This window comes from Diospyros lotus, chromosome 3 (genome assembly GCF_014633365.1).
Source record: "Diospyros lotus cultivar Yz01 chromosome 3, ASM1463336v1, whole genome shotgun sequence".
NCBI classification, from domain to species: domain Eukaryota; kingdom Viridiplantae; phylum Streptophyta; class Magnoliopsida; order Ericales; family Ebenaceae; genus Diospyros; species Diospyros lotus.
The window spans coordinates 31686662-31713431 of record NC_068340.1 but is presented as its reverse complement, the minus strand read 5'-3'; the positions used below and the strand labels follow the sequence as shown (position 1 = coordinate 31713431).

The window sequence follows — 26770 nt, the reverse complement described above, 5'->3', positions numbered from 1 at the left end:
GAGGACAGGGCAGGTGGCCCCATGTGGACTACCACGTGAAGGCACAGCTACACGCTGGGTGATTGAGAGATTAACAATCCCGGTCTCTTCACACATAAATAAACCCATAATTAAACTGATTGGGCCCACATGAGTCCAGTCAGGACACGGTTTCTTCATTGTGGGGCCCTATTTCTGTCTCATCAGTCATCACCAATAAGACCCCCGAACTCATAATTATTGGGCCAGAGAGAGTCCAGTCCAGTCCAGTCCAGTCCAAGGAAATAAAGAGTTGGAGCCTTTTCGACCCACATTGATTAGCCCGTTTTGGCTTCTTTTTTTGTTTGTTTGTTTTTAATTTGTATTTTATCTTTTCAATAAATAATACTATTTAGCCCCAAAACTTAGTTCATTCATCAAAATGGGGGGGTGTTGCTCGATCTTCTTAGTCTTAGAATTCGAACCAAACAATGTGGTCCTCTTTCAAAAGTACAATAAAATTCAGGTATTGAACATTTTTACTGATTATTTTACTAAAAAAATCTTATATATAAGTTATATAATATAATTTCTCCTATGGATAATATCTTAAATTATTTTTTTAGAATATTATAATATTTTATAATAATGATAAGACAATGTCTTAGCCATAGTCAGCGATTTATCTTTCATATCTGATTGTTTAAGGCTTCCGAATAAATATATATATATATATTAATTTAAATATTTATTAATTATTTACCCAATTTTTTGTAAACAACAGCAAAATCTAATCAGTCTTATATTTTCTTAGCTAGAAAAAAACAGCCTTATTAAAATGAGAATATTATGTTGCTCGTGTTTGACAATAATATTTGTTTGATACAGACAAAATAAATGAGCCCTTATTGAAAAATAAATATGTAATTATTATATACTACAAAAAAAAATATACATTTCCTATTTTTGGGAAAATTCCGAGAGCTGCGAGCCTTCAACCTTCGACTCTTGTGTTTTGGTTTCAACCCAAAACCAAACTGCCCGTCCGTATGGTTTCAGGCCAAACCGCCGGAGGAAGGCGGTTGTGGAAGAAGAAAATGTTCTTGACGATGCAGAAGGAATAAAAAACCAATTCGTTTTTCGAGACCCATTTCTTTATTTGTATTCCAGACAACAAAAGAAAACATATGATCTTAATTCCTTTTTCACAATGGAAATTGAAGAGCCGTCGAATCATGGTTTGAATTGTAATGGCAACGATAATGTGAATCCAATCTTTGGTTATCATGTCTCCGACTTTACATCGCCGGCGAAGACGAGAACGCCGCAATTCCCGTTTCCACTCGGAAATTCCGGCGCCTTCGCCTCCTCGCTCCGGAGGGTCCATTCCGACTGTGGTTTCCCGATCGCCGACGAGCTCTCCGGACACGCTCTCGACGGTCTCCTGACGGCGAGCCTCCAGGAAATAGGGCCGGAGGCGGAGAACGACCTCCTATCCGTATTTCTTGATCTCCAGAAGCTCGGAAAAAATGAGGACGAAAGCTCCGCCGCCCGTTTGATGGATGGCGGCGAGCCGGAGAAGAACTCAAGGTGTAGACGCCGGAGTACCACATTGGTGGAGGGCTTAGGCGACGTTAGCGAGCCGAGGAAAGCGATATCTTCGGAGAAGTTGGCCGAGATTGAAGCCGTAGATCCGAAGCGCGTCAAAAGGTTCAAAACTCGGTCATTTTTCATTTTTCATTGTTCCTTGGCTTGAATTGAATGCACCTGTGCTGTTAGTAATCTACATATGCTGGTTTGTTTACAGATTCATGGCCTACAAAGAGAGAGAGAGATTATACAGAATTTCATGTAAATTAACGATTCCACATAATTCAGATTAATTGTGGATGTGGGTTGTCAAATCAAATAGATGATGTTTCTTTGTCTCTCTCTTCTGTCTGGTCGTGAGAATTATATTATACTTTTCCATGTTAATGTTTTGGAAATATAATTTGTTGGTTTCGTATGTTAGACGATTCTGCTAAGTTTAATGCAACACTTTTCTTTTGCTTTGCCTCTTCATTTGTGTTAGTAATTGTTCCCAAACCCCTTAATTGGGGGCAAAAGTTCCCAGTTTTGCTTGCTGTATTGTAAGTGAGTCTCAGATTATTCATCTTAAAAAGGGCTAGAATATGGGTAGCTACGATATCTTGTTGCCATCAACCTCTTAAAACAAGTCGTCTTTTGTCTTCAATCCTTCAAGATATATTGGATGATATTCTAAATTTTCAGATATTTTTTGTAACGTGCATGGTTGATTGTGAACTTCAGGATTTTAGCAAATAGACAATCCGCTGCTCGCTCAAAAGAAAGGAAAGCTCGCTACTTACTGGAACTTGAAAAAAAACTTCAATCCCTTCAATCTGAAGTAACAAATCTCTCTGCACAACTTACAATATACCAGGTTAATTTATATCTTTAAACTTGCCCGATAGATTTGAAGCCCATGTCGATGCTAAATTTTTGTTCGGTTTTGCTGGTTAGAGGGACACGACCGTTTTGAGCACTGAAAATGCAGAGCTTAAGCTTCGGTTAAAAGCCATGGAACAACAGGCTCAGATGTGTGATGGTCAGTTTGAGCCAAAGCTTGAGGAAAATTAAATAGCATCAAATTAATTAATTTCTTCATATCAAGTCCTTTCTCTCCACTATTTTTCCTTCCATTTTCTTGGCGGTTCTAATTGGGCTCATCATCCCCTTCTGGTTTTGGGCAGCTCTAAATGAAGCACTGAAGCAGGAAGTGGAGAGGCTGAAGCTTGTCGCTGAAGATATGAAAAGCACACCCAGAGAGCCATTTGGCTTGGGAGCCAGAAGTGTTTCTTACAGCCCATTGGCGTCCCCATCGACGCTGCAACCAATATATTACAGCCCCTTAAGCCCGGCTGCCGCCACCCAACGGACGCCATTGAACTTCTGCCCGGTGGTTCCCGCGCTGTCGCCGCAGCGTAGCCCCTGGCCGAGCCTATCGAGTGGCCATAACTTTATTCCGATGAACCATCAAACATCCGAGCAGGGTGATGCGATTTTCCAGGGGCTGGATGTGGGTAACAAAGGAGAAAATATTTACTGTAACGGTGATGTCACACCATTATGCTAAGGGGTAATGAAGATTCTATTTATGACACAGCTGAGCTCTTGAGTGTAGAACGGAATTTGAGGTGTCTATTATTAACTGAGGACGTCAAATTCAAGCAAGCGGAGGTGGATTCTTCTGTTCATTGCTTATCTAATTTGACTATTTAGTTGTACACGAAGGGAAGGCTTCCTCTTGGCGATGTTAGGAACAAACATTTTTAAAAAAATAAACGATTCATGTACATCAAAATTCATACATACATATAAAACCCTGTAACTGCAATGGGAATATTGCACTTTTTTATAAAACCACCCTGTAAATGAAGTGACTGCTATGTTTTCAATTTGAAAAAAATGACATCTTTTTACCGTTTTCAATCCAAAAAAAAAATATTATCATATACAGTAACATTTATATAATTTTAAATTATCATAATAACTTTAATATCATTCCAGGTGTTCTCTGGATAAAAGGTTTCCTGTTAGATTCTAAACCATGGTTGGTAAGCTATATGGACCCACAAAAGAATGCTACGGTACTATTTCAAAATGCTGTTAAAAATTTTCATTTCATTCATCTTATTATTTTCTTTTTAATTCATTAATTTTTTTATTTTTGTTAAGAACAATGAAAATTCAAAAACATTATTTAATTTTGTTGTAAATTGTTAAGAAAATAAAAGTAAAAATTAAGAATAACGTTTGAATTTTTGAATCTGTGTTCAACATTAAATTCATCTTGTAAATAAAAAAAATCTAAAAAATTCGATTGTGGTTGTCAAATCATTGTCCGTTCCTTGTATCTCACTTAGATGTATTGCGAAGATGATAAAACTCAAAGGACTTGGTTTAAGTCACTCTGAAAAGAGTAAGAGAAAATATGAACCTAATCGTCAGAATCATTCATTATTGAAAAACTTAGACCGCATTCTCTTTACTTTTTAATTTTTCAGTTTTAAGTTTTGAATTCATTTTCAGTTTTTTATTTTCGTAGTCTATTTTTAAAAAATTAAAAACGCGTTCTCTTTGTCGTTTTAAAAAATTATTTTTCAAAACAGAAAATTAGAAAATGTGTTCTTTTTGAAATTTTGAAAATAATTTTTTAATTATATTGTATTCAATAAATGAAAAATATTTAATATTAATATATTATTAAAAAAATATATACATTTTACAATTAATGAATTTTATAATATTTTTTTCATTACAATAATAAAATATAAATAAATAAATAAATATGTTTTGAATTTGTTTTGGATGAAAACACTCGAAACAATAATAAAAAGAATGTATTTTCATTATTTTAAAAAATTAAAAACTAAAAATGACTTGAAAACTGTAAAGAGAACGCAGCCTTAGAGTTACATGCAATTCTTGACCATGACTGTAATGTCTCAGAATCTATTGTGGAGAGTTTAAAACTAGATGGATTTCATTGTAAAAATGATCAAATAGGATAATCTAATCATCGAAAAACCCATGGGCTAAGTGCGATCAGCAACCATGTCTTCTCCAGTGACGCCAAATTTGCTCGAGTTCATTGCAAGGATGGTTAAGTCTAATAACCTAGTCGTAAAAAATATCAGCGACTTTAAATGCAGTCATTAGCTAGATCCAGGCCCTTGGCATTTAATTTTATTTATTTATGCACCTAAACAACATATACAGATTCCCTTCACCCCTTTTTTTCATTACTAATGGAATATCCTTAACCATTTTACTAAAAATGGAACAAAATAATCTTGTTTTGTTTCTCAGTTGAAAAGAGATGTCTTGAGCTGAAGCACTTGGATAAACTGATTTGATCTTGACCGAGTCAATTAAGGTCTTAGTGTTTGTTCTATAAGACTATAAAGATCACATTTTTTTTCACTTCATTCAAATAAGAGGGAAAGGGGATGGAAATTGTATCGTGATAGGTGAAGGGATGTATTGGGAAAGGTTCGTCCCTATAACTGAAGTAGAGTCTACGAAACAGTGATTATGACTCCTACTCCTAAGAGAACTCACTACTTCGTACGTGGAGATATCAATCATCATTTTTAGCAAATGCTAATGAATGAACGTTCACGTCGGATTTCCACAAAGAAATTCCATTGCTCTGTTTGCCTTTATAAGAACTCAACAGGTGCAGAAGGATTGAAACCGTGCCAGGCTACTGAGTTCGTCGCGTTGAAAACGTCGCCGAGAACAAAAGTCAAGTTGCTGTTGTGGCTCCAAGCGGAACCTAATTAATAACTAGGTTCTTTTCAAGCCCAATAATTATAATTAAAAACAAAAACAAGCAAATACATAATTCAGTGTCACGGACCTACATTTGAACTATTCTGATTAGATACAGCGTGCACGGCACGTGGCTTCATCCATTTCACGGCTCTGGGAATACAAACTCCTTGACATGGATCAGTATACACCGAGTATTAGAAAACAATTTACTAAAAAGCAGCTTCAAACTGAGATAAGGAGCTAGCTTCCGTGTTTGCGAAACGGATTTCCGAAACCACAGCGAAGCTAACCATAAATTTGAGCCATTATGCAAACAAAGGAGAGGACCAGCCAAAAACTATTGCTCCTGTGTAAAGTAGGAAAATAGGAAGAATCAATCAAAAAACAAAAAGTTATCCTGCAGGTTACTCTATAATCGACAGGGTGATTGATTGACTAAACCTCTAGAACATGATATGCAAATATCTAAGACCGAAAATCCCTGAAACAATACTTCAAGCAAACTGAGAGCATGTGAGAGGAGAAAGGGAACATCCTGGGACATACCTTGACTGGCATATGAATTGCAGGGTGCAGGCTATCCTTCAAAAGGGAGAATATCGCATCATATTTCTCCACTTGTCCTTCAAATCAACCTAAGCGAAAGAACCTCTAATGTTAGCAAAGAAAAAATAATATAAAGACTAAAAGTTGCTAAAGTTAATCATACCTCAGTTCTATCTCCAAGTATGTCACGGTAGACATTTAGGATGAGCTTCCAGTTCCCCTTACCATACCTTCGGAAGAAATACTTACAAATAAGTAAAGAATTTACATTGCCCTTTAAGGTATCACTTGTTTCTTAATTCTGTAAGATGACAGGAAAACAGCCTTCAAAATAGTAATATAAATAAACAAAATAAAGATGTTAACTCATATACTTTTCAGTGGACAAACTGCAGTTTGGACAGCATTTCAGATTTGAAACAGGTAAAGCATACATAAAAAATGACTCTATAAATTGGTATCAAATACTTCTTCCTCTTCTCTTCCTTAAAAAAGAAACATACAGAGAATACAAATTCTTACCCAGGTGAAAGATCTGATAATTAAACTGATTGAAAAAACAAAATAGTATCTTCATTTCATATTCAGACAAAAATACAAGTTCCAGCAATGCCTTTTCCTAGACGCTATATATATTCACATACTTTTGGATGCCAGTCCTCAAAGTGTCTTCTTCCAGTTTACTCCATTTCCTAGCTTTTCTCCTTCTTCCAAGTTTTGTAATTTCATACTTCTTTAAAGGAGAAACAACTCTTCCATTTGGGGTAGGAAAGTGAAATCTATGCCCATGATCAGGTAATCCTTCAGGTGAGCCATCAATTGAATCATTCCACTGCAGAAATAAATAGCAATTCTAATCATGCATTTGTAGATTTAAATATTAAACAAGATTTTTAAATGGCAATGTTTTAGATTCTTTGTGAATCTAGATAACACATTGCCCAGGTGTCAGAAAGAAACAAGCAAATACCAGACTTCTTATGCAGTAAACCAATAAGGTGATGCAAAATAGAAAATGATATGATGAAGTTGTTTATCCCCTATCCTGGACAATTTTGGTTGGTTAACAGCAATACGAGCTAGGCATATTCCTAGGATGATCAATCAGATCATATCATATTCCAGGGGACAAAACTAATTACAGAAAACCTAAGCATTTACAAATTATTATGCAGCCTTCCAAATGAGATGACAAGCACAAGATAACTAATCTATATATTTCTCTGCATTAACTTTAGCATCATAGAACTTTCCAAGAAAGTCAACTACTTTTTTCTTTCTTCACTTCCCAACCCTATCATAAAAGCAGACATGGACGAATTTTTTTAATGACTAAGATAGTAGTGAGCTTGAAGTCATGCAACAAATTCAATATTCAACAGACAAGAAATAGCAACATGTCATACAGCAAGGCTTCTTTTGAATCCAAAAAGGATTTCTGACTAAATAATAAACATCAGGGAGAACCCTGTAACTCAAACCATGAATACAAGTTTCTAGGCTTTCAACAATTAAAGTATGCAACAAATCGCAATATACCAAATTTGGAAACATTAGAACATAAGCATCCAAAGTGTAAATATCCATTCTTGGATAATAATATGCCATAAGACCCCATGTATCACTATTCAAACTTTATAATAAATTTAAGTAATAAGAATAAGCAAACATCAGAACAATTACCTCATAAGTGCAGGCAGTGCTATTGCGCTCCATTAAGCTGGATTTGGGCACATTACTCACATTCCTGCAACCTTGATTGTTGAAATTAAAATCATTGATTGGTGCATCTTCAGCATGGCCACCAATAGGACTGGCAGCATTTAAACTAACTGCGCTCTTTCCGGCTGAAGGCTCCTGATTTGTATTTTTCCTTCTCAAGCTAGCTAATATACTTTCAGAAAGATGCAATGCATCAGGAAGGGGATCTTTTACCAGTGCTTGTAGCTCCGAAGAACTTGTTCTCAATGCCTCAAGCACTTTAGCAGTTTCAAGGGTACAAAGGCAATCATAGTTGCTAGAAGATGATCTTGAGTCCAATTCCTCAGAATCAGTAATCTTAACTCCTCTAGAAGTACCGGCAATTATTCTGGAGCATTTAACAACAATATGCTTTTGCATAGGTAGCACAACACCCTTCTGCATTTCTAATAATAATGAAAAAGAATCCTTCATCATACTATATTAACTCCAAACTCATAACTCCAAGAAAAGCATGAGTAGAACAAAATAAATTGGTAATCTAAATGCATATGACAACATCAACAGAAATCACAATCATTAATTCCCCCAAGTGAAGTCAGCTATATGAATTCTAGGTTTCCAACAATCAGGAATCAAAATGCACAAGTAAAACAATTTCATGGCATTGTTTTGGCACTGGCAGCTGTGCCATTAATGGTATAAACATATATATACCAAAAAAGTGAACAAAAGTTCCCACAGATCTTTATTAGAAGGGTATCCCTAGTGCAGAAGGCTCCCTGCTTTGTGGGGGACAAGGGAGGGTCGTCTTTGTACATAGCCTTACATTTATCTTTACAAAGAGGTTGTTTCCGCAACTTAAACCCGTCTCATAGATCTTTATTACCCCTAGAAAATTTATTTTTTAAAAACCCTGGCAACAACAACAACAAAAGTTCACAATTCATGTCTTTTTCTTTTTTCTTTTTTTCTTTTTTTTTTTTTTTTGGGGGGGGGGGGGTGGGGGGGGAGGGGTGTGAAAAAGTAATCTATTTATCGACTCATAATCTAGATTATCCGGGTAAATGGCCATAAATGTTAATTACATTACCAATGTCAATCCTAACATGCATCGCATGACAAATGCAGGTCTTTTCTATGTACAATTGGCACCTCTACGAGAAATGAAGGAAATATATGTGGTAGACTCCTTGGAATTGTAAGCTAACTCGATTCAATAGGAAAGATTTCCAACCCAATTACAATCGAAAAGAACAAAAAGGCAATTCGAGAGGCCCTTAATCTCTCATACTCTACTGGAAAATTCTTCTCCCCCCCTCACCTGCCTTCACCTCTCTTTTATTCCTCCTTCCCTAACGAAATTGGAATCCGCACATGCAAGTTGTTACGCAACCTGCAATTCCCGTTCTACCCCCTCCTCCACCTGGCTAGCTGTTACAACCACCAGCCTAATTCCCAAACTATCCCCGATTCCTTGGATGCCTTTGATATGTCCAATGAATCAGAGGTCTATCACTACTCCTTTCCCCAACTTTCACCTTGTCCTCAAGGTGGAAACTGCTGCTGGATCACTGAGTAGGGTGTCACAACCCCAAGAAATCCCAAGGATATATTAGTAATACATGTCATGTGTTTTCCTTATTAGTTGCATTTTCTGTTGTTGTTAGCATCTTCAATTGTAAGCCTATAAATAGGCTTGAGTAGTTAGAGGAATGAGCTTAATGAATTATTTGAATCTCAATTCCCTCTCTCAATACTCTCCCATGGCTATTCTCTCCCTCCCTCAATTATGTTATGTTCTTCCTTGCCCTTTTTTTTGCTCTATCTTCTTCAAACTCTCATCCAAATTCCTTTCTAAACCCTAGCTAAATCCTAGGGTCATGACATTTGGTATCAAAGCTAACGATTCTCGATTATAAGTCGGAAGTCGTAACAATTGACCAAGGTGATTCCATAGCAAATTCAGACGATAGATTGCAAAATTGATCGAGGCGGTAGGTTGGGGATTTGAAGCCATGATTTCTGACGCTTAGTGGCGGATTAATTTCCAACAACCTTGGATGCGATTCTGATGACTGGAAAATTAATTAGAGCAAAGCACTTCGGGCTTGGAATTGGAGACAAAGCGGCCGGGTGAGTTCCGACAGTGATTTTGAGATAATCTGAGGGCAATTTACGGTGGCGCGGTTTGAAGTGAATCGTGAGTAATTGTCGAACATCAGCGAGTGCAACTTAATGAGGCAGTTCAGGTGACAAATTGTAGGAGAAGCAAAATCGTATCCGACCAAGCAATTTCCAGAATCGGTGGCTTCGTAGTTGAGCGATCCTATCTAGTGTGATTTCTGCAAGCGGCAATTAAGTTCATAACAACAGAACATTGGCATTTGCAGTGGAGCATAGGCGAATTCAGATCCGATGGTCCTCAGTAGATCAGTGAGGGTCGGAATTGCAGGCAACGTAAGGCGAGCGACTCTAGGAACCGGTCTAGGTCACTGCATGTGACCGAGGTGGGAAGGAAGACACGATTGGAAACAGTTCAGAAGTTAATTCCGCAAGTGACAATTCTCAATTGCTCAATTTCAATTGTGATTCTCAACTCAGATTTAGAAGTTGAGCGAGAGGTGAGTTCTAGACAAATTCTGACTTGATTTCGGCACATTTTATGGGTTATAGCAGAATCAACCAACATAGAAGGTGGAATAGGCCTAGGTTTCCGACTTGAGAAATCCAAGAAGTATTGTTCGATCAAGGAAGGCGTGCATGTGGCCAAGGCGATGAAGGTGACCTCGGTTGTAGAGAAGGAGAAGCGGTTGAGGACTATCGTTGAATCTGTAGAGCGATCGCGAGCAAGGCCAGAGGGTGTTCATTCTTTGCGATTATCAGCTATGTTCGTGAATAGATAGCGAGAAGTAAGGCGAGTGTTGGAAGCAGATCCTTGAGCACGCTGATCATCGCTAATTGCAAATATAGGAGGTCACGTACAATTGATTAAGGCAAACTTAGGGCTGTTGATTTCGATTTTGAGGAAGACGACTTAGATCTCGATGAATCCTGAGCCGTTGGATTAGGCGATTTTCGGAGGCAAATTTGGAGCTGATCCAGGTACGAAAATAGCAGGCGGAGCTTTTGGTCGGTGATTGGGTAAAAAGGGATGTAGGCCCGGGGTGAATTGAAGCAGGACCAATCAATATGTGATTGTTGCGATCTTGGAAGGTGAAGTAGATCGGCGATTTCAATTGTGCGATTCCAGGTCTAATCGTTGCGTGTGCAATGAGTTTGGGTGAACTTAGGGTGCGGAATTTAGATTCGAGGAAGGCAAATCAGAGTGGCGCAGCGGGTTATTGGATCGGAAACGGGTCCAGAAGTTGAGATTAAGAAGGCAACGGTTCTTAGCTATTGCATCTTAACTAAGGCGGAATTGAAGGCAACGCGAGGTGAATTAGATGGAATTCCGATGGGATGCTATTAAAAGCGGGAAACGCCAGAACCAAGGGCAGGTGGATGACCGTTTGGAGAGCTTAGAGATGGGGTGTCAGCAAGCTCAAAAAGAGATCAGTCGAAGCCAATCGGAGTATGCGGACAATCTGGATTTAGCCTTTAGCGAGCTCCGGGAGGAAATTGCTGGGTTCTGCCAGCAGTTGAACACCTTGAGCATGCTAGCTAGGCAACCTAATGTTCGCCTTCTAAGGAAATTCACTCCTAGGGCTTCATCAGCACCCATTCTAACTACGTCAATGAATAGATAGAGGTCACAGGATCCGAGGGAAGCGGAGGACAAAGCTGAGGCAGAGGAGGATAATTGGGACCAAGGGGTTGGCAGTAATCACTCCACCATTCTAGAGTCACAATTGGACATTCCCCCATTTGAAAGAAAAAGACCTCAGTGGTGGATCTGACGATGCGAACGGATGTTCTACCAACACCGAGTAGTGGAAGGGGAGAAAGTGAAAATGGCTGCAACTTCTTTGGATGGTATTGCAGACGCTTGGTTCCAAAATTGGAGCTGGGGAAGGGTAGAATGGAGCTGGCCACAGTTTGTAAACGTCTTGTGTACTCGGTTTGGAGAAAGGCCCAAAACTAATGCTATCATAGGAGTTCCTAAGGCTGCTCATCAAGTAGTGCAGGGAGCGGATATAGTAGCTATGGAAGGGGGAGTTGGAGTTCATGTAGCTCAGGAGGAGTATGGGGCTGATAAAGACCTAAGGATAAGGACGGTAGCTGCAAAGAATGAGGAAAAACCTGAATTGGATCAGGCAATTCAGGCTGCCAAGGAAGTAATGATAGTTGTTGAAGAATCTATCAAGGTTTCATTGACAGAAAAATCTGTTGGAAGCGGGTTTTTAGTATACACCAGCAATCGGGAAGTTAAAGATACCCCAATGGAGGATACCTCTACTAAAGAGAAAGAAGATATTGGGAAGATGGTGGGGAAATTCTTTGTGGAAGGAAACGAGACTTTCGCTACTTTGATAGTCCTCAATTCCATTGGAAAGCAGCAACATCGAACCAAATTTCGGTCTGCAAAGCAGTTTGACTTACTCTCTACAGTTAGAGAGATTATGGCAGAAGGCGTGACAGGTCAAATGGAATTAATTTTGAGAGCAACAAGGAATGGGTGGATAGCTGGAACAGGTGCTGCAGCAAATCATGGTACTGCTTTTTTCGGAGGAAAAGACACTGAAAGACATAAGAAAAAAAAAGTAAGAGATAAAAACAAGAAAATGTGAAGTAGAAACCATATTATTAAGGCTGGAATTGACTAAATAATAGGGTCAGCAACAGTTAATTATTGGGGATAAGAATTGTTTGAAGGGGTGGAGATTGTCACAACCCCAAAGAATCCCAAGGATATATTAGTAATACATGTCATGTGTTTTCCTTATTAGTTGTATTTTCTGTTGTTGTTAGCATCTTCAATTCTAAGCCTATAAATAGGCTTGAGTAGTTAGAGGAAGGAGCTTAATGAATGATTTGAATCTCAATTCCCTCTCTCAATACTCTCCCATGGCTATTCTTTCCCTCCCTCAATTCTGTTATGTTCTTCCTTGCCCTTTTTTTTTGCTTTATCTTCTTCAAACTCTCATCCAAATTCCTTCCTAAATCCTAGCTAAACCCTAGGGTCATGACATAGGGCTCCCAAATGGCTTCCAATGGTGGAAGGCCCTTCCATTGAATCAACACCTCTGCTTCTCGCATGTTCCTGCCAGCCCCCGACCTCACTCCTAGCACCGCTGATGGCTCCACCACCATTTCCAGATCTTCATTAAACTGTTTGGGCAACTCCATCATGGCCTTCATTGCTCCCTTAGCCTCCCGTAGTTGGGACACGTGAAATGTAGGGTGAATTTGGCAATGTAGTGCAGTTTCAGTTGGTAGGCTACAGGTCCTACCTCTTTCTCAATCTCGAATGGACCATAATAGCGGGCCACTAGTTTCTCATTTGCACGGGCAGCTAAAGACCTCTGTCGATATGGTCTTAGTTTCAAGTAAACTAAGTCTCCCACTTGTAACTTCACATCTCTTCTTTCCCCATCTGCTTTCTTCTTCATCATTGCCTATGCCCTCAATAGTTGTGCCCTCAATTCATCTAGGATCACATCCCTTTCAATCATTTGCTGCTCCACCATCGAGAGAGGGGCAGTTCCCCTCTCAAACCGCACTAAGGGAGGCGGTTCTCTCCCATACACCACTTGAAACGGGGTTAACTTGGCAGTTGTGTGATAGGAGGTATTGTGGAAAAATTGTGTATAGCTAGCCATTTTAGGAAGGATTCTATATTAGCTATTTTAGGGAGGATTTCATTATCAATTAGGCTAATTTAGTTGGTTTCCTATTCTATTAGGAGATTCCACAAATTATGGGATCTGATATAGTTTTCTCTTATTGTTAAAAATTTATGTATATATAGCTAACCTCTGCATATCATTGGATATGAGAAAAAATACAATTATTTCTCTATTTCTCACATGGTATCAGAGCAGGTTTTTTAGGATTTCCTAGCCCTAATTGCCTTCATCACCTAGGGTTTTTCACCATCGCCTCTAGTGCGATTTCTTTCTACCCTTACTGGCCTTCATCACCAGTTCATAAATAGCCCAGATCGAGAAGTCCGTCACCATCTCTGCCCAGATCGAGAGGTCCGCCTTCACTGTCACGGTCAATGCCTATGCTGCCATCCTCGTCGTCACTGTTCAACACTTCCGACGACTGCCTTCCAGATCGCGGCTGCCTCTACTCGTTGGATCTACCTCTGCTCGAGTTTCCCGCTGTCGAATTTAGGGTATTCTGATTGTGGAGGTGCTGCTACTGCGGCCAGCGATCATTATTGATGCTACCACCAAATCCAGTTCCTTCGTGAAACAACCTTAGTCGCATAGGAGGCTAGTTGAGGAAGATGTCAGAAGTTGGGGAAACTACACTTGGGACAACAACTGTTACAGCCCAATCGAAAGAGGAAGTCCTATCTCAACAACCTGGAGAATTGCAGAGCATTCATGCTGCCTATGGGTTAGATGGAAAGAACTATCTTAAGTGGTCTCAACTCATCTGGACTATGCTGAAAGGAAGGGGAAAAATTGCTCTTCTTACTGGTACAGGCCCTAAACCCACAGATCCCAAGTTTGAAGCATGGGATGAAGAGGACTCCATGATCATGGCATGGTTATGGAATTCTATGATTCCTAAAATCAGTGATACATGTATGTTCTTAGCCACTGCCAAGGATATATGGGATGCAATGCAGCAAACCTACTCCAAGGCTAGGGATACAGCTCAAGTATACGAAGTCAAGGTGAAAACTATGGCTACCAAACAAGGAAACAGATGAGTCACAGAATATGCAAATCAACTGAAAGCCTTGTGGCAAAAATTGGACCACTACCAAGTGATAAAGACCAAGTGTTCTCAAGATGCAGTGGTCCTAAAAAACTTCATTGAGCAAGATAGGATTTATGATTTTCTGGTTGGACTTAATCCAAAATTTGACCAGGTAAGGATACAAATCCTTGGAAAGCCGGAGGTCCCATGTTTTAATGAGGTTGTAGCTCTAGTCCGAGGAGAAGAAAGTAGAAGAGGGGTCATGCTTGAACCACAAGCCATTGACAGTTCGGCTACGATGGCTAGTGGTAAAGGATCAGCCATAAACACGAAGAAATGAACAACCTTTGAAAGAGGAAAGCATGGTCAATTGAAAGCCTAAAATCGTGATGGATTGTGGTGCACTTACTGCAAGAAGCCTCGGCATACACATGAAAGGTGTTGGAAACTTCATGGTAAGCCTTCAAGCCATGAATGGGGACTAAAAGAAAGGGATCAGCCTCGAAACAATGGATAAGCTCACATGGCTACAGTACCACAAGGTGAATCGGCATCACAGGAGCCGAGTAGTCTCAACCAAGAGGAGATTGAGAGGGTGAGATCCCTTATCATAAGTCTTGAAAAGCCTTCAGGTACTTGCTCTTTGGCGTATTCAGGTGAGTTTCCATTTTCCTTTGGATTAAATGCCTCGAGTGTAGTCTTTACCAACTCTTGGGTTATGGACTCAAGAGCTACTAACCATATGACCCACTCATCCGAATGTTTCTCCACCTATACTCCTTGTCCAACCAATCAAAAAATAGCCATAGCCAATGGATCTTTAGCCACTATAGCTGGAGTAGGGGATGTCAAAATAAGCCCATTAGTAACCTTGAGAAATGTCCTACACGTTCCTAAATTGTCCACTAATCTTGTCTCTATACAAAAACTGATGTGGTCACCAATCAAGACTCGACCCAAGTTCGACCTGACCAAACCGGAACAATATCACCGGAATAGTAGTGCCGGAACAATATTTTAATACTTCTTAAGTTCTAGAATTCTACTTGATTTAGGATTCTACTTCATGTTTCTACTTGATTTAAAATTTTACTTCATGTTTGATTAGGATTTTATTTTTATTAGGATTCTAGTTAACTTTTACTTAGGATTTATTTCTATTAGAATTTTAGTTGGATTTTGTTTACAAATATTATATGGATTTGGATTAGCCAAATACTATAAATATACATAGGATCTAGAGTTTGTAATCAAGTTTTTCTCAATCAAATTTCAGCAACCTATTTGGGTTTTCTTATCAAAACAGTCTTATTTTTGCGTCTTCTTGAAAGCCAAGCTTCGGCCATTAAAGTTTGTTCTTTTAAGAGTTTATTTTGGTGTGTTTTTTTCACACACGCGCTACACGCTGCGTCAAGTGGTATCAGAGCAGTTTATCAACCAATCAGATGGCCAATCTTGAAGGTAACGGTAGCAACCAGCCTCTTGACGGTGATTAGAGGCTGCCCACGATTTGGAGAGTAATCGAAGAACAACGAGAAATAACTCGTACAATGGAGCAGCAATTGGAGCGAATTCGCAACCAATTGGACATTTTACAACGAGTTAAGAATAATCGAAACTGGACTAATGGCGTGAATCAAGCCGGCTACATTAAACCGGGAAGACTAGCCATTAATCCTGTCCTCATTAATCCTAGAAGACCAATGATGGATGATAGCGACGACGAGGATGATCTTGGTCGTATGATAGCCAACCCTAGTGGTAAAGGGGTTAGGAGGAATGCGCAACAACACAACCATTGGGGAAACAATGAGTATAAACTAAAGAATGGCTTTTCGATGAGTTTGGAGCTTGATTTTGAAGATTATGTTGTCCCAGCAACCTCAACGTTTGCAAATTCAAGTCTGATTTATGCTGCTAACATGACAGAAACTCCAAGGTTATTGACTCATACTGGGGTATTTTCCAGTCCCGAGGGCTCAGGCATTGTTTCGCAATCCAATGATGGTGGTGTTTCTTCTGATCGGCTTGCAACTGTAAAAGAGATGGAGGTCATGGTAGAAAATTCTTCTACAGTTTATTCAAGCTCTAGCATGGTTGAATCAAAGGCAATAGGAACATATTCACCTTTGCGATTGCAAAAACAAAATGGTCACATGGGTCTCTTTGTGGATAGGGGTGTTGGATCTCCTAGGCTAATCAACTCAGGTAGTGCAACTGCTTTTGATATTAATCTGAAATTAGATTCCGAAACTAAGAATGTTGTAACAGCTGTTGCCATAGCTGATCAAGTGCTTACACCAGAAGAGGATTCAAGCATCAATATTTTAAGTGATGGAGAGACTACTGGCAGTCATGGAATAAGCCTTTATTCAAAACAGTTACAAAAGAATGCTTCTTCAGGCAAGAAAAATCTACGAATGAATTCAAAAGCTGATGAGGAGTCAAAATCAAGAAAGCTAATGAGAAGAGAAGGATCTGTGATAAGATTTACCAAATTAGAGAAGCACTCAAGATGGAATGTTCAACATCCTCAATCTAATAGTAATAATACAGTGGAGGTAGAGGGCAACAAACATGGCAATGGATGGACCCATGCCAACACAGATATGGCTAAGAAGGGGAGGAATGTCTTTGCTCATATTCCCTTAGCAGAAAAGTTCAAGCGGTTCAGGAAGACGTCAAACAAAAGTTGCACAAATAAGAAGTACAAGGCGGCAACTAACAAGCATAGGAAGCCCAAGGTATTTGAGGTTGGAGATGAAGTCATGATATTCTTGAAGAAGGAACGGATTCCAGCAGAAACGCAGAATAAGTTCAAACCAAAGAAGTATGGTCCTTACAAGATTCTAAAGAAGACCAATGACAATGCTTATGTTGTGGATTTGCCTAATTATATGGGTATTTCTAAACATTCAATGTGGCTAATCTCTCTTTGTACTTGCCAAACATGGATTTGTCCTACCCGGATCAAAATTCGAGGTCGAATTTTTTCTCAAGTGGAGGTGAATGATGCAGTCACCAATCAAGACTTGGCCCAAGTTCGACCTGACCAAACCGGAATAGTAGCGTCGGAACAATATTTTAATACTTCTTAAGTTTTAGAATTCTACTTCATGTTCATGGTTCTACTTGATTTAAAATTCTACTTCATGTTTGATTAGGATTTTATTTTTATTAAGATTCTAGTTAACTTTTACTTAAGATTTATTTCTATTAGCATTTTAGTTAGATTTTGTTTAAAAATATTAGATGGATTTGAATTAGCCAAATACTATAAATATACCTAGCATCTAGAGTTTGTAATCAAGTTTTTCTCAATCAAATTTCAGCAACCTATTTTGGTTTTCTTAACAAAACAGTCTTGTTTTTTAGTCTTCTTGAAAGCCAAGTTTTGGCCATTGAAGTTTGTTCTTTCAAGGGTTTATTTTGGTGTGTTTTTTTCACACGCGCTACACACTGCGTCAAAAACTCACCAAGATTTATGTTGTAATGTTGTTTTTCACAGCAGTTATTGTGTATTTCAGGACAATGATCAAGGAGGATGATTGGACGTGCTAGGGAACGGAATGGCCTGTACTATCTTAAGACACCTAGTCAATTGAACATGACCGAGGGCAGTTTATCCCATTCCTTCATATCAGAATGTGTTCCCTCTAATAGAGAAAGAATTCAGCTTCTCCATTCCCGCCTAGGACATCCATCATTTAGGATTATTGCTCTTTTGTTTCCTTCCTTGTTTACCAATTTAGCTGATGAAAATTTTCATTGTGAGGTGTGTGAATTTGCCAAACACATACGTGTTCCTTTTCCAATTAGCAATAAAAGAAGTCATATTCCTTCCTACCTTGTTCACAGTGATATTTGGGGTTCATCTCCCATTTCAAATGTGTCTGGGGCACGATGGTTTGTTTCTTTCATTGATGATTGCACTTGAGTCACTTGGATTTTTCTGCTCAAACATAAGTCTGATGTTAGTACAGTTCTTCCCAATTTTTGCTCAATGATTCAAACTCAATTTGGGGTTACTATCAAAAGGTTCCGGTCAGATAATGCTAGGGATTATTTCAACCACATTCTTACTCCCTATTTTCAGAAAGAATGAATTATTCACGAATCATCTTGTGTGAATACCCCACAACAAAACGGAGTTGCGGAGAGGAAGAATGGTCACCTCCTTGAAAAAACTCGTGCTCTATTGTTTCAGACAAATATGCCTAAGGTTTTTTAGGGGGAAGCAGTTCCTGCAGCCACTCATCTCATCAATAGGTTGCCTTCTCGAGTCATGGGTTTCAAGAGTCCTATGGATGTCATTTCCACATTTTATCCAACCCTCACCACTACCACTCACCTTGTCCCTTGCGTTTTTGGGTGTGTGTCCTTTGTCCATGTGCATGATCCAAACAAGGGAAAATTAGATCCTAGAGCTCTCAAATGTGTCTTTGTGAGCTATTCTTCTACTCAGAAAGGGTATAAGTGTTATCACCCCCCATCCAAACGGTTCTATGTCTCGATGGATGTCACATTCAATGAACATGCATCGTATTTCTCCCATCCTTCTCTTCCAGGGGAGAATTCAATTAGGGAAGATAAGGAAAGTTTTTTGCTCGATCCGATTCCTTCTTGTTCATCATCTCCCCACCATATGCCCAGGAACTCATCCGACTCTATGCCTGAACAGCATGTTCCTGAACCTATGCCAGAAATACCACATGAACCACGAGAACAACTTGATTCTGCTCTTGGAGATGTGAGATTTAGCAAGGTGTTTGTGAGGAAGAAGGCGGCTATTCTTAAACCTATGCAGGTCCAAGAATCCAACTCAGATTCCTTGAATGAGGTAACAATTTCTGACTCTGCATTACAACTTGAAATTGAAGTTTAGGGGGATAGTAATGACCAGGACCTTCCAATTGCCATCAGAAAAGGAACCAGAGAGTGTACAAAGCGACCTCTATACCCCCTTGCACACTTCTTATCATTTAAAAACTTCTCACCACATCACCAAGCCTTCCTTGTAAGTCTTAATACTATCACCATTCCTACTAACTTGTCCGAGGCATTGTCTAATGAAAAATGGAAACAAGCTATGAATGTGGAGATGGAGGCATTGGAAAAGAACAAAACTTGGGAACTGGTGAGATTACCAGCAAGAAAGAAACCAATGGGTTGCAAGTGGGTGTATACGGTGAAGTACAGGGCAGATGGGTCAATTGAAAGATATAAGGCACGGTTGGTAGCCAAAGGATACACTCAAACTTATGGAATTGATTATCTAGAAACTTTTGCCTCGGTCGCGAAAATGAACACTATTAGGGTATTGCTATCACTAGCTACTAATTATGGCTGGGAATTGCAACAATTTGACGTCAAGAATGCATTCCTACATGGAGAGCTAGAAGAAGAGATTTATATGGAAGTTCCACCAGATTATGGGAAGAACTTGGCTGATCATATGGTGTGCAAATTGAAAAGGATTTGTACGATCTTAAACAATCACCACGGGCATGGTTTGGAAGATTTGCAAGAGTTATGTTGGCTATGGGATACAAACAAAGCCAAGGAAATCACATACTATTCATTAAACACTCTCCATCAAGGGGAATAACAGTTCTCCTTGTGTATGTTGATAACATAATAGTGACAAGAGATGATAATAGAGAGAAGCAGTTGTTGAGTCGGTGTTTGGCCAAGGAATTTGAGATCAAAGCATTAGGAAGATTGAAGTATTTTCTTGGAATTGAAGTTGCACACTCGAGGCTAGGAATCTTTATCTCACAACAGAAGTATGTTACAGATCTTCTCAAGGAAACGGGCAAAACTGCATGCAAACCAGCAAGCACTCCCATGGATCCGAATCTTAAGCTTGGGAAAGCAGAAGAGGATGCGGCAGTTGACAGGGAAATGTATCGAGGACAGGTAGGAAGACTCATTTACCTATCTCACACACAGCCAGATATAGCATATACAGTGAGTATAGTTAGTCAGTTTATGCACAATCCGAAGACAGTTCATTTGCAAACTATTCACCAAATTTTACAGTACCTTAAGGGGACACCAGGAAAAGGGATTATGTTCAAAAGAAATGGAGGTTTAGTCCTTGAGGTTTACACCAATGTTGATTATGCTGGGTCAATTGTTGACAGAAGATCAACCTCTGGATATTGCACTTTCCTTTGAGGAAACCTTGTGACCTGGAGGAGTAAGTAACAAAATGTAGTAGCACGGTCTAGTGTTGAGGCTGAATTTCGAGCAATGGCTCAAGGAATATGTAAACTACTTTGGTTGAAGATCATCTTAGAAGACTTAAGAATTAAATGGGATGGACCGATGAGACTCTATTGTGACAATAAGTCCGCAATCAGCATAGCTCACAATCCAGTTCAGCATGACTAAACGAAGCATATTGAAGTTGACAAACACTTTATCAAAGAGAAGTTGGAAAGTGGTTTGATTTGCACACCTTACGTTCCTACAAATGGTCAACTAGCCGATGTACTTACTAAAGGGTTGAGTAGCTCAGTGTTCAAGAATATTATATCCAAGCTGGGAATGGAGAATACCTATTCACCAGCTTGAGGGGGAGTGTGGAAAAATTGTGTACAGCTAGCCATATTAGGAAGGATTCTATATTAGCTATTTTATGGAGGATTTTATGATCAATTAGGCTGATTTAGTTGGTTTCCTATTCTATTAGGATATTCCACAAATTATGGGATCTGATATAGCTTTCTCTTATTGTTAGAAATTTATGTATTATAGCTAACCTCTGTGTATCATTGGTTATGAGAAAAAATACAATTATTCCTCTATTTCTCACAGGTATTGTACCTCAATTCAGCTCAAGGTAACCAAGCGAACCATGCCTTTGGTTTGGAGGAAGCAAAACATCTCAAGTAAGTCTCCAAAGTCTGGTTGAGTACCTCGGTTAGTCCATCCGTTTATGGATGATAAGTTGTACTTCTTTTGAGTTTGGTGCCCTGTAGCCGGAAAATCTCCTCCCAAAATTTGCTCATAAAGATTTTGTCTCTATCCGACACAATAGACCTAGGAACTCCATGGAGCCTCACCACTTCCCTGATAAAAGTTCCAGCCACATCCTCAGCTGTAAAAGGATGTTTAAGGCCAATAAAATGCTCATACTTGCTAAGTCGATCCACCACGACCAAAATTGAGTCCACCTTGTTAGATTTCAATAGTCCTTCAATAAAATCCATGGTGATGTTGTCCCAAATCTGGTTAGGAATCGATAGTGGCTGTAACAGTCCCCTCGGTGCCAATGTTATATATTTGTTTTGTTGGCAAGTCGAACACTCACTTACATACCAATGCACGTCTTTCTTCATACCCGGCCAATAGACATTCGCCACCACCCTCTTGTAAGTTTTTAAGAACCCCGAATGACCTCCCATGCTTCCATCATGTCCTTCCTAGAGTATCAACGGAATTAGTGCGGATCCCTTGGGTAAATAAAATCGTCCCTTGTAGATGAGATGCTTGTCCACTAGCTGAAAATTAGGATGGGAGGAGGGGTCAGTTTGTAACTCCTGAATAATTTTTGCAGTCCTTCATCAGCTTCAACCTCACTTGCTACCTTCTCCAATTGGACCACCCTAGGCACTGTCAAAGCCATCAAAGCTGCTGTGTGACAGATCCTGGACAGCCTATCTATCGCCTTATTCTCCATCCCAGCCCGATAATGTATCTCAAATTGGTACCCCATCAACTTCACCATCCATTTCAAATATTCAGGACATACCTCCCGCTGCTCCATCAAGTACTTGAGGCTTTTTTGATCTGTTCTAATAAAAAAATTTCTGCCTAACAAGTAGTGCCTCCATTTTTGCACCGCAAACACTATGGCTATGAGTTCTCTCTCATAAACTGATTTCTTCCTCCCCAATTGACTGAACGCTTGGCTGAAATAAGCAATCGGCCTCTGTTCTTGCATCAAAACAACCCCCATTTCATGCCCCGAGGCATCAACTTCAATGATGAAGAGCTTCCCAAAGTCAGGTAAGGCTAAAACAAGTAAGGATACCATTTTAGCCTTGAGTTGCTAGAAGGCTTGTTCAGCAGCTGCATTCCAAAAAAAGTTAATCTTTTTTAATTTATCCGTTAGAGGCCGAGCCAGCTTACCATAGTCTCTCACAAAGCATCTATAATACCCCGTGAGCCCAAGAAACCCTTTCAATTCCTTTACCGTTGTTGGAGTAGGCAAATCTATCATTGCTTGCACCTTGTTGCTATCAGCTGAAACCCCTACATAAGAAATAACATGGCCCAAATACTCAATTTCCAGCTGCCCAAACACACTTTTTGTTGGCCACTAGCTGGTTGTCCGCTAACACCCTCAAAACACATCGTAGATGTTACTCATACTGTTCCAAACTGCTGCTATACACCAAAATATCATCGAAAAACACCAACATGAATCGCCTCAAATAATCTCTGAAAATTTCATTCATCAATGCTTGGAATGTAGCCGGAACATTCATCAATCCAAAAGGGATCACTAAGAACTCGTAATACCCTTGATGAGTCTTGAATGCTGTCTTTGGAACATCCTCGGGCCTAACTCGAATCTGGTGGTAACCAGATTTTAAGTCAAGTTTGAAAAAGACCCTGGCGCCGTGCAACTCATCAAGTAGCTCATCTATCACCGAAATGGGAAATTTGTTTGGAACCGTAACCTTGTTCAAGGCCCTATAATCGACACAAAATGCCACCCCCCATCCTTCTTCTTAACCAATAATACCAGGCTAGAAAATGGGTTGGAACTGGGTTGAATGATTCCAGTGGCCAACATTTCACCCACTAACTTCTCAATCTCATTCTTTTGTAATTAAGGATAATGGTAGGGTCTTACACTCACCAGTGAGGATCCCGAAATTAGATTTATGGCATGGTCCCTTTCCCTACTAGGTGGCAGCCCTTCCATAGCAGTAAACACCCTTCCAAATTCGGCTAATGCCCCTTTCAATAATTCTAGAACTGCCCTCTGATCTTCTTCAAATTCAGCTGCCAATGTCCCCAATTCCAGCAACATCCCTTCCCCCTTCTCCTTAAATGCTTTCACCATAGCTTTTAAGGATACCAAGATCTTGCTCAAGCTAAGACCCCCTACAAAGTTACAGCCATGGCTCCTACTTGAAACTTCATTGTGAGAGTTTTCCAATCCACATTCATCTTGTCCACCGCAGCTAGCCACTTCATTCCCAGAATAACATTTGAGCTTCCCAACTCCAAAGGTAAGAAATCTTCCACAATCTGCAAGTTTTGAAGCTGAAGCTTCACTCCCTTGCAAAGCCCAGCCCCTTGTACTGCCACTCCCGTCCCCATAATCACACCATCCTCCCTGTTTAGGCCCAACAACTGCACCAATTCCACATAAATAAAGTTATGGGTTGCTCCTCCATCAATTAAGACCACAACCGGCTGTTACTCTATCTCCCCTTTTATCTTCATTGTTTGGGGTGTTGTCAATCCTACCACATAATTCATGGACAGCTCAATGACCTCACCCCCTTGGACTGGGTCCCCTACTACCTCCCTCTTTCGGCTGGGGCACTGGTTGTCTTCTCCTTCCCCTACCCACTGTTCCTCCTCCTCTACTTCTTCATCATATATCATCATCATCACCTACAACTCTTTATTCTTACACTTGTGGCCTATCGTATACTTCTCGTCACACCTAAAACATAAGCCCTTATCTCGCTTGGACTTCCATTCGGCCTCACTAAGCCGTTTCCAAGGCTGATTACTCACCCTCCCACTGTTTTGGGGCTGAAATGGATAGGGGGAGTTCGCTACAAAAGGTTTAGAGGCTGGTTGCGCATAGGGCTGAGGACCCGCATGCTGGTAATTCGGAATAGAGAGTGAAACAGACTGACCTCTATTCGAAGTCGATCCAGCTGCATTTCCCAGAAGCACCAGGTTCCTCTCTTCTATACGTTATGCCAAGTCCATCATTTGCTCCAAACTCCTTGGCCTCAACACCCTCAACTCGGCCTTGATCTTCAGACTGAGACCGTTGATGAAGTGTCTTTCTAGCACGGCTTCTGGCAAATTTTCCAGAGGCGATGCCAGCATCTCAAAGTTCTAACGGTACTTCGAGACAGAACCTCTATGCCGAAGAGCTAAAAAACGCTCCTCTACCGACCCTTCTTGAGTGGGCCGAAATCGACTTCGCAAAAGCAACTTGAAATCCTTCCAAGTCCTCATTCTTCGCGCGTTTTTCTTCCCACTTGAACCATGAGAGTGCAGGTCCCTCCAAACATACAACTATTGTATCCACCTTCTCCACATCTGTCAACCCATTCACCGAAAAATATCTCTCGGCCCTGAAGATCCAGCCATCTGGATCCCTTCCATCAAAAAGCAACATCTCCAGTCGGTGTCCGCGAGGTTCTGGTCGCTAACCTCCCTCGAAGCCCTCTGTTTCAGCTCGCCTCACCCCAACTTCCAATGTTGCTTTAGAATCCTGAGCGAATTCCGGCGGCTGGCCTCCCAGCTTCTCCTTGTTCTTCCTCTCCCTCTCGTGCTCTTCCCATCTCGTTCTTATCCAAGCAAACTATTCCAGCAAGCCCGCTACATTCTTCTCCACCGATTGAACCTCTCCTCTCATAGCATCAACACCCCGTTGCATGCCTTCCATCCTCCCTTCCAATTCACCCACTAGGTCAGTCAGGTTCACCATTAGGATCGGTGATACTCTGATACCAAATTGGTAGACTCCTTAGAATTGTAAGCTAACTCGATTCAATAGGAAAGATTTCCAACCCAACTACAGCCAAAAAGAACAAAAAGGGCAATTCGAGAGGCCCTTAATCTCTCCTACTCTACTGGAAAATTCTTCTCCCCCCCTCACCTGCCTTCACCTCTCTTTTATTCCTCCTTCTCTAATGGAATTGGAATCCGCACATGCCGGTTGTTACGCAACCTGCAATTCCCGTTCTACCCCCTCCTCCACCTGGCTGGATGTTACAACCACCAGCCTAATTCCCAAACTATCCCTGATTCCTTGATGCCTTTGATATGTCCAGTGAATCGGGGGTCTATCAATATGTTAATGACAATATCAAACATGGACAACAGGATAAGTGTCGATCAAGTAACTTTCCACTGTCATTTCGATCTGGATCAAAGACAGTGAAGCTGGAAGAACATATTTCCAAGTCTCACATGCTAGCACTATATAGATAGCACGTTGAAGCTGCAACGAAAAATTCTCTGGTACATAAATAGCAACAAAGAACTCATTTGTCAATTCCTTTCTAACCATCATGGTTGCCGTCCCGTGATGCAAATAACAAAAAGAACATTTCTTCAATGCACCGGGCTCTATGAAGTTGACGAAGATGAACAGCAAGAACACTAAGAAATCTATAACAGCCTAGCTCAAAAATCCTAACAATTATGACCAGCAAAGTTACCTTTTTTCTCATTACCAACAATCCGACCCCTAGCTGCTCTTTCTCCAACTTGATCACATACTTGACCATTCGTCAATCTCAGCAGTTGCCTCAATGCACCATCATCACCCACTGTCCCTGTCACAAGGTCAAGGAAAGACGGACCCATACCTCCCCACGCTTCCACAACGTAGGCTCTAACTGCCTCCACCGCATCACTCTCCCTATTCTTCACTGGCAGATTTGCACTAACACTTGCATTCCAAACTGCAGCCTCAATCTCCTCCCCCCAATACCGCAATTCGTCCGAAAGCAATCCAGCCCTTTCCGACCTCTCCATCTTCCACGCCTTACCCCTCCATATCCTCTGCACAGCGTCGAAATACTTACCCTCCTTGTCCTCACTCTCGTCAAGAACCCTCACAGTGCAATCCACCGCCACAGCGCAGTACGCCTTTTTCATCGCCTCCGAAGCTGAAATTCCGTCTTCGTAGCACAATTCCTCGATGGCTTCCAACAATTCGAGAATTTTCTCCGAAACCGAGCCATTTGAGATCTCCGACTCGATTCTTCGCAAAAGAGTAACCTTCTTCAGATCCGAGGTGGCGTTAGGAAAAGGGAGAACCCGAAGCAGGGCGTTCAGCGTTCGGCCTTCAATCGGTTGGCGGAGAATAAATTCCACAATCCAACGAGCCACGTCGGTGTCCATCAACGAGGCATTTATTGTAACCGATAGAGGGGGAACCCTAATTTGTGAAACAGCCAAAAAAAACTCCCAAATGATGCTTCCAAAACTTGTATTTTTGGAATTTGAAGTTTGGTAATCGGATTCTGCAGTTGCACGAATCAATTGAACAGTGGCGTATCGAATATCGATTGCTCGATTCGAAATTAAATGAGAGTTAGACCGGTTGGTAGTTTGTGCGGGCAATATGAAAAATTTTAGGGCAGAGCTGAAATCTGAAGGCGATGAGTTATTGTAAGCTTCC

The 26770-nt window shown here is 40.4% G+C and overlaps 2 protein-coding genes across 3 annotated transcripts; one reads left to right on the top strand and one right to left on the bottom strand.

Annotated features, from left to right (window-relative positions):
- Positions 1-1168: 1168 nt before the first annotated feature.
- Positions 1169-3097, top strand: LOC127796943 (transcription factor RF2b-like). Its single transcript, XM_052329344.1, has 4 exons — positions 1169-1668; positions 2272-2404; positions 2485-2569; positions 2715-3097. Exons 1-4 carry the CDS (start codon positions 1169-1171, stop codon positions 3095-3097), a joined length of 1101 nt encoding a protein of 366 aa, XP_052185304.1.
- Positions 3098-5391: 2294 nt separating this feature from the next.
- On the bottom strand, positions 5392-26770 carry LOC127796588 (uncharacterized). 2 transcript variants are annotated; one of them, XM_052328783.1, is made up of 6 exons: positions 25803-26769; positions 7531-7994; positions 6492-6679; positions 6011-6077; positions 5848-5936; positions 5392-5647 (listed from the first exon to the last, which is right to left on the bottom strand). In XM_052328783.1, exons 1-5 carry the CDS (start codon positions 26488-26490, stop codon positions 5886-5888), a joined length of 1458 nt encoding a protein of 485 aa, XP_052184743.1. In that variant the 5' UTR covers positions 26491-26769; the 3' UTR covers positions 5392-5647; positions 5848-5885. The 2 variants fall into 2 exon arrangements, with proteins under 2 accessions (XP_052184743.1, XP_052184744.1); XM_052328784.1 differs by lacking the exons at positions 5392-5647; positions 5848-5936 and having other exon boundaries at positions 6010-6148; positions 25803-26770.

Coding starts and splice junctions, on each gene's coding strand:
- LOC127796943 (XM_052329344.1), top strand. CDS start 1,169: ATGGAAATTGAAGAGCCGTCGAATCATGGTTTGAATTGTAATGGCAAC. Junction 2,405..2,484: donor CACAACTTACAATATACCAG/GTTAATTTATAT, acceptor TTTGCTGGTTAG/AGGGACACGACCGTTTTGAG. Junction 2,570..2,714: donor ACAGGCTCAGATGTGTGATG/GTCAGTTTGAGC, acceptor GGTTTTGGGCAG/CTCTAAATGAAGCACTGAAG.
- LOC127796588 (XM_052328783.1), bottom strand. CDS start 26,490: ATGGACACCGACGTGGCTCGTTGGATTGTGGAATTTATTCTCCGCCAA. Junction 7,995..25,802: donor TGTTGGTAATGAGAAAAAAG/GTAACTTTGCTG, acceptor CATTATTATTAG/AAATGCAGAAGGGTGTTGTG. Junction 5,937..6,010: donor TACTTGGAGATAGAACTGAG/GTATGATTAACT, acceptor TCTTTCGCTTAG/GTTGATTTGAAGGACAAGTG.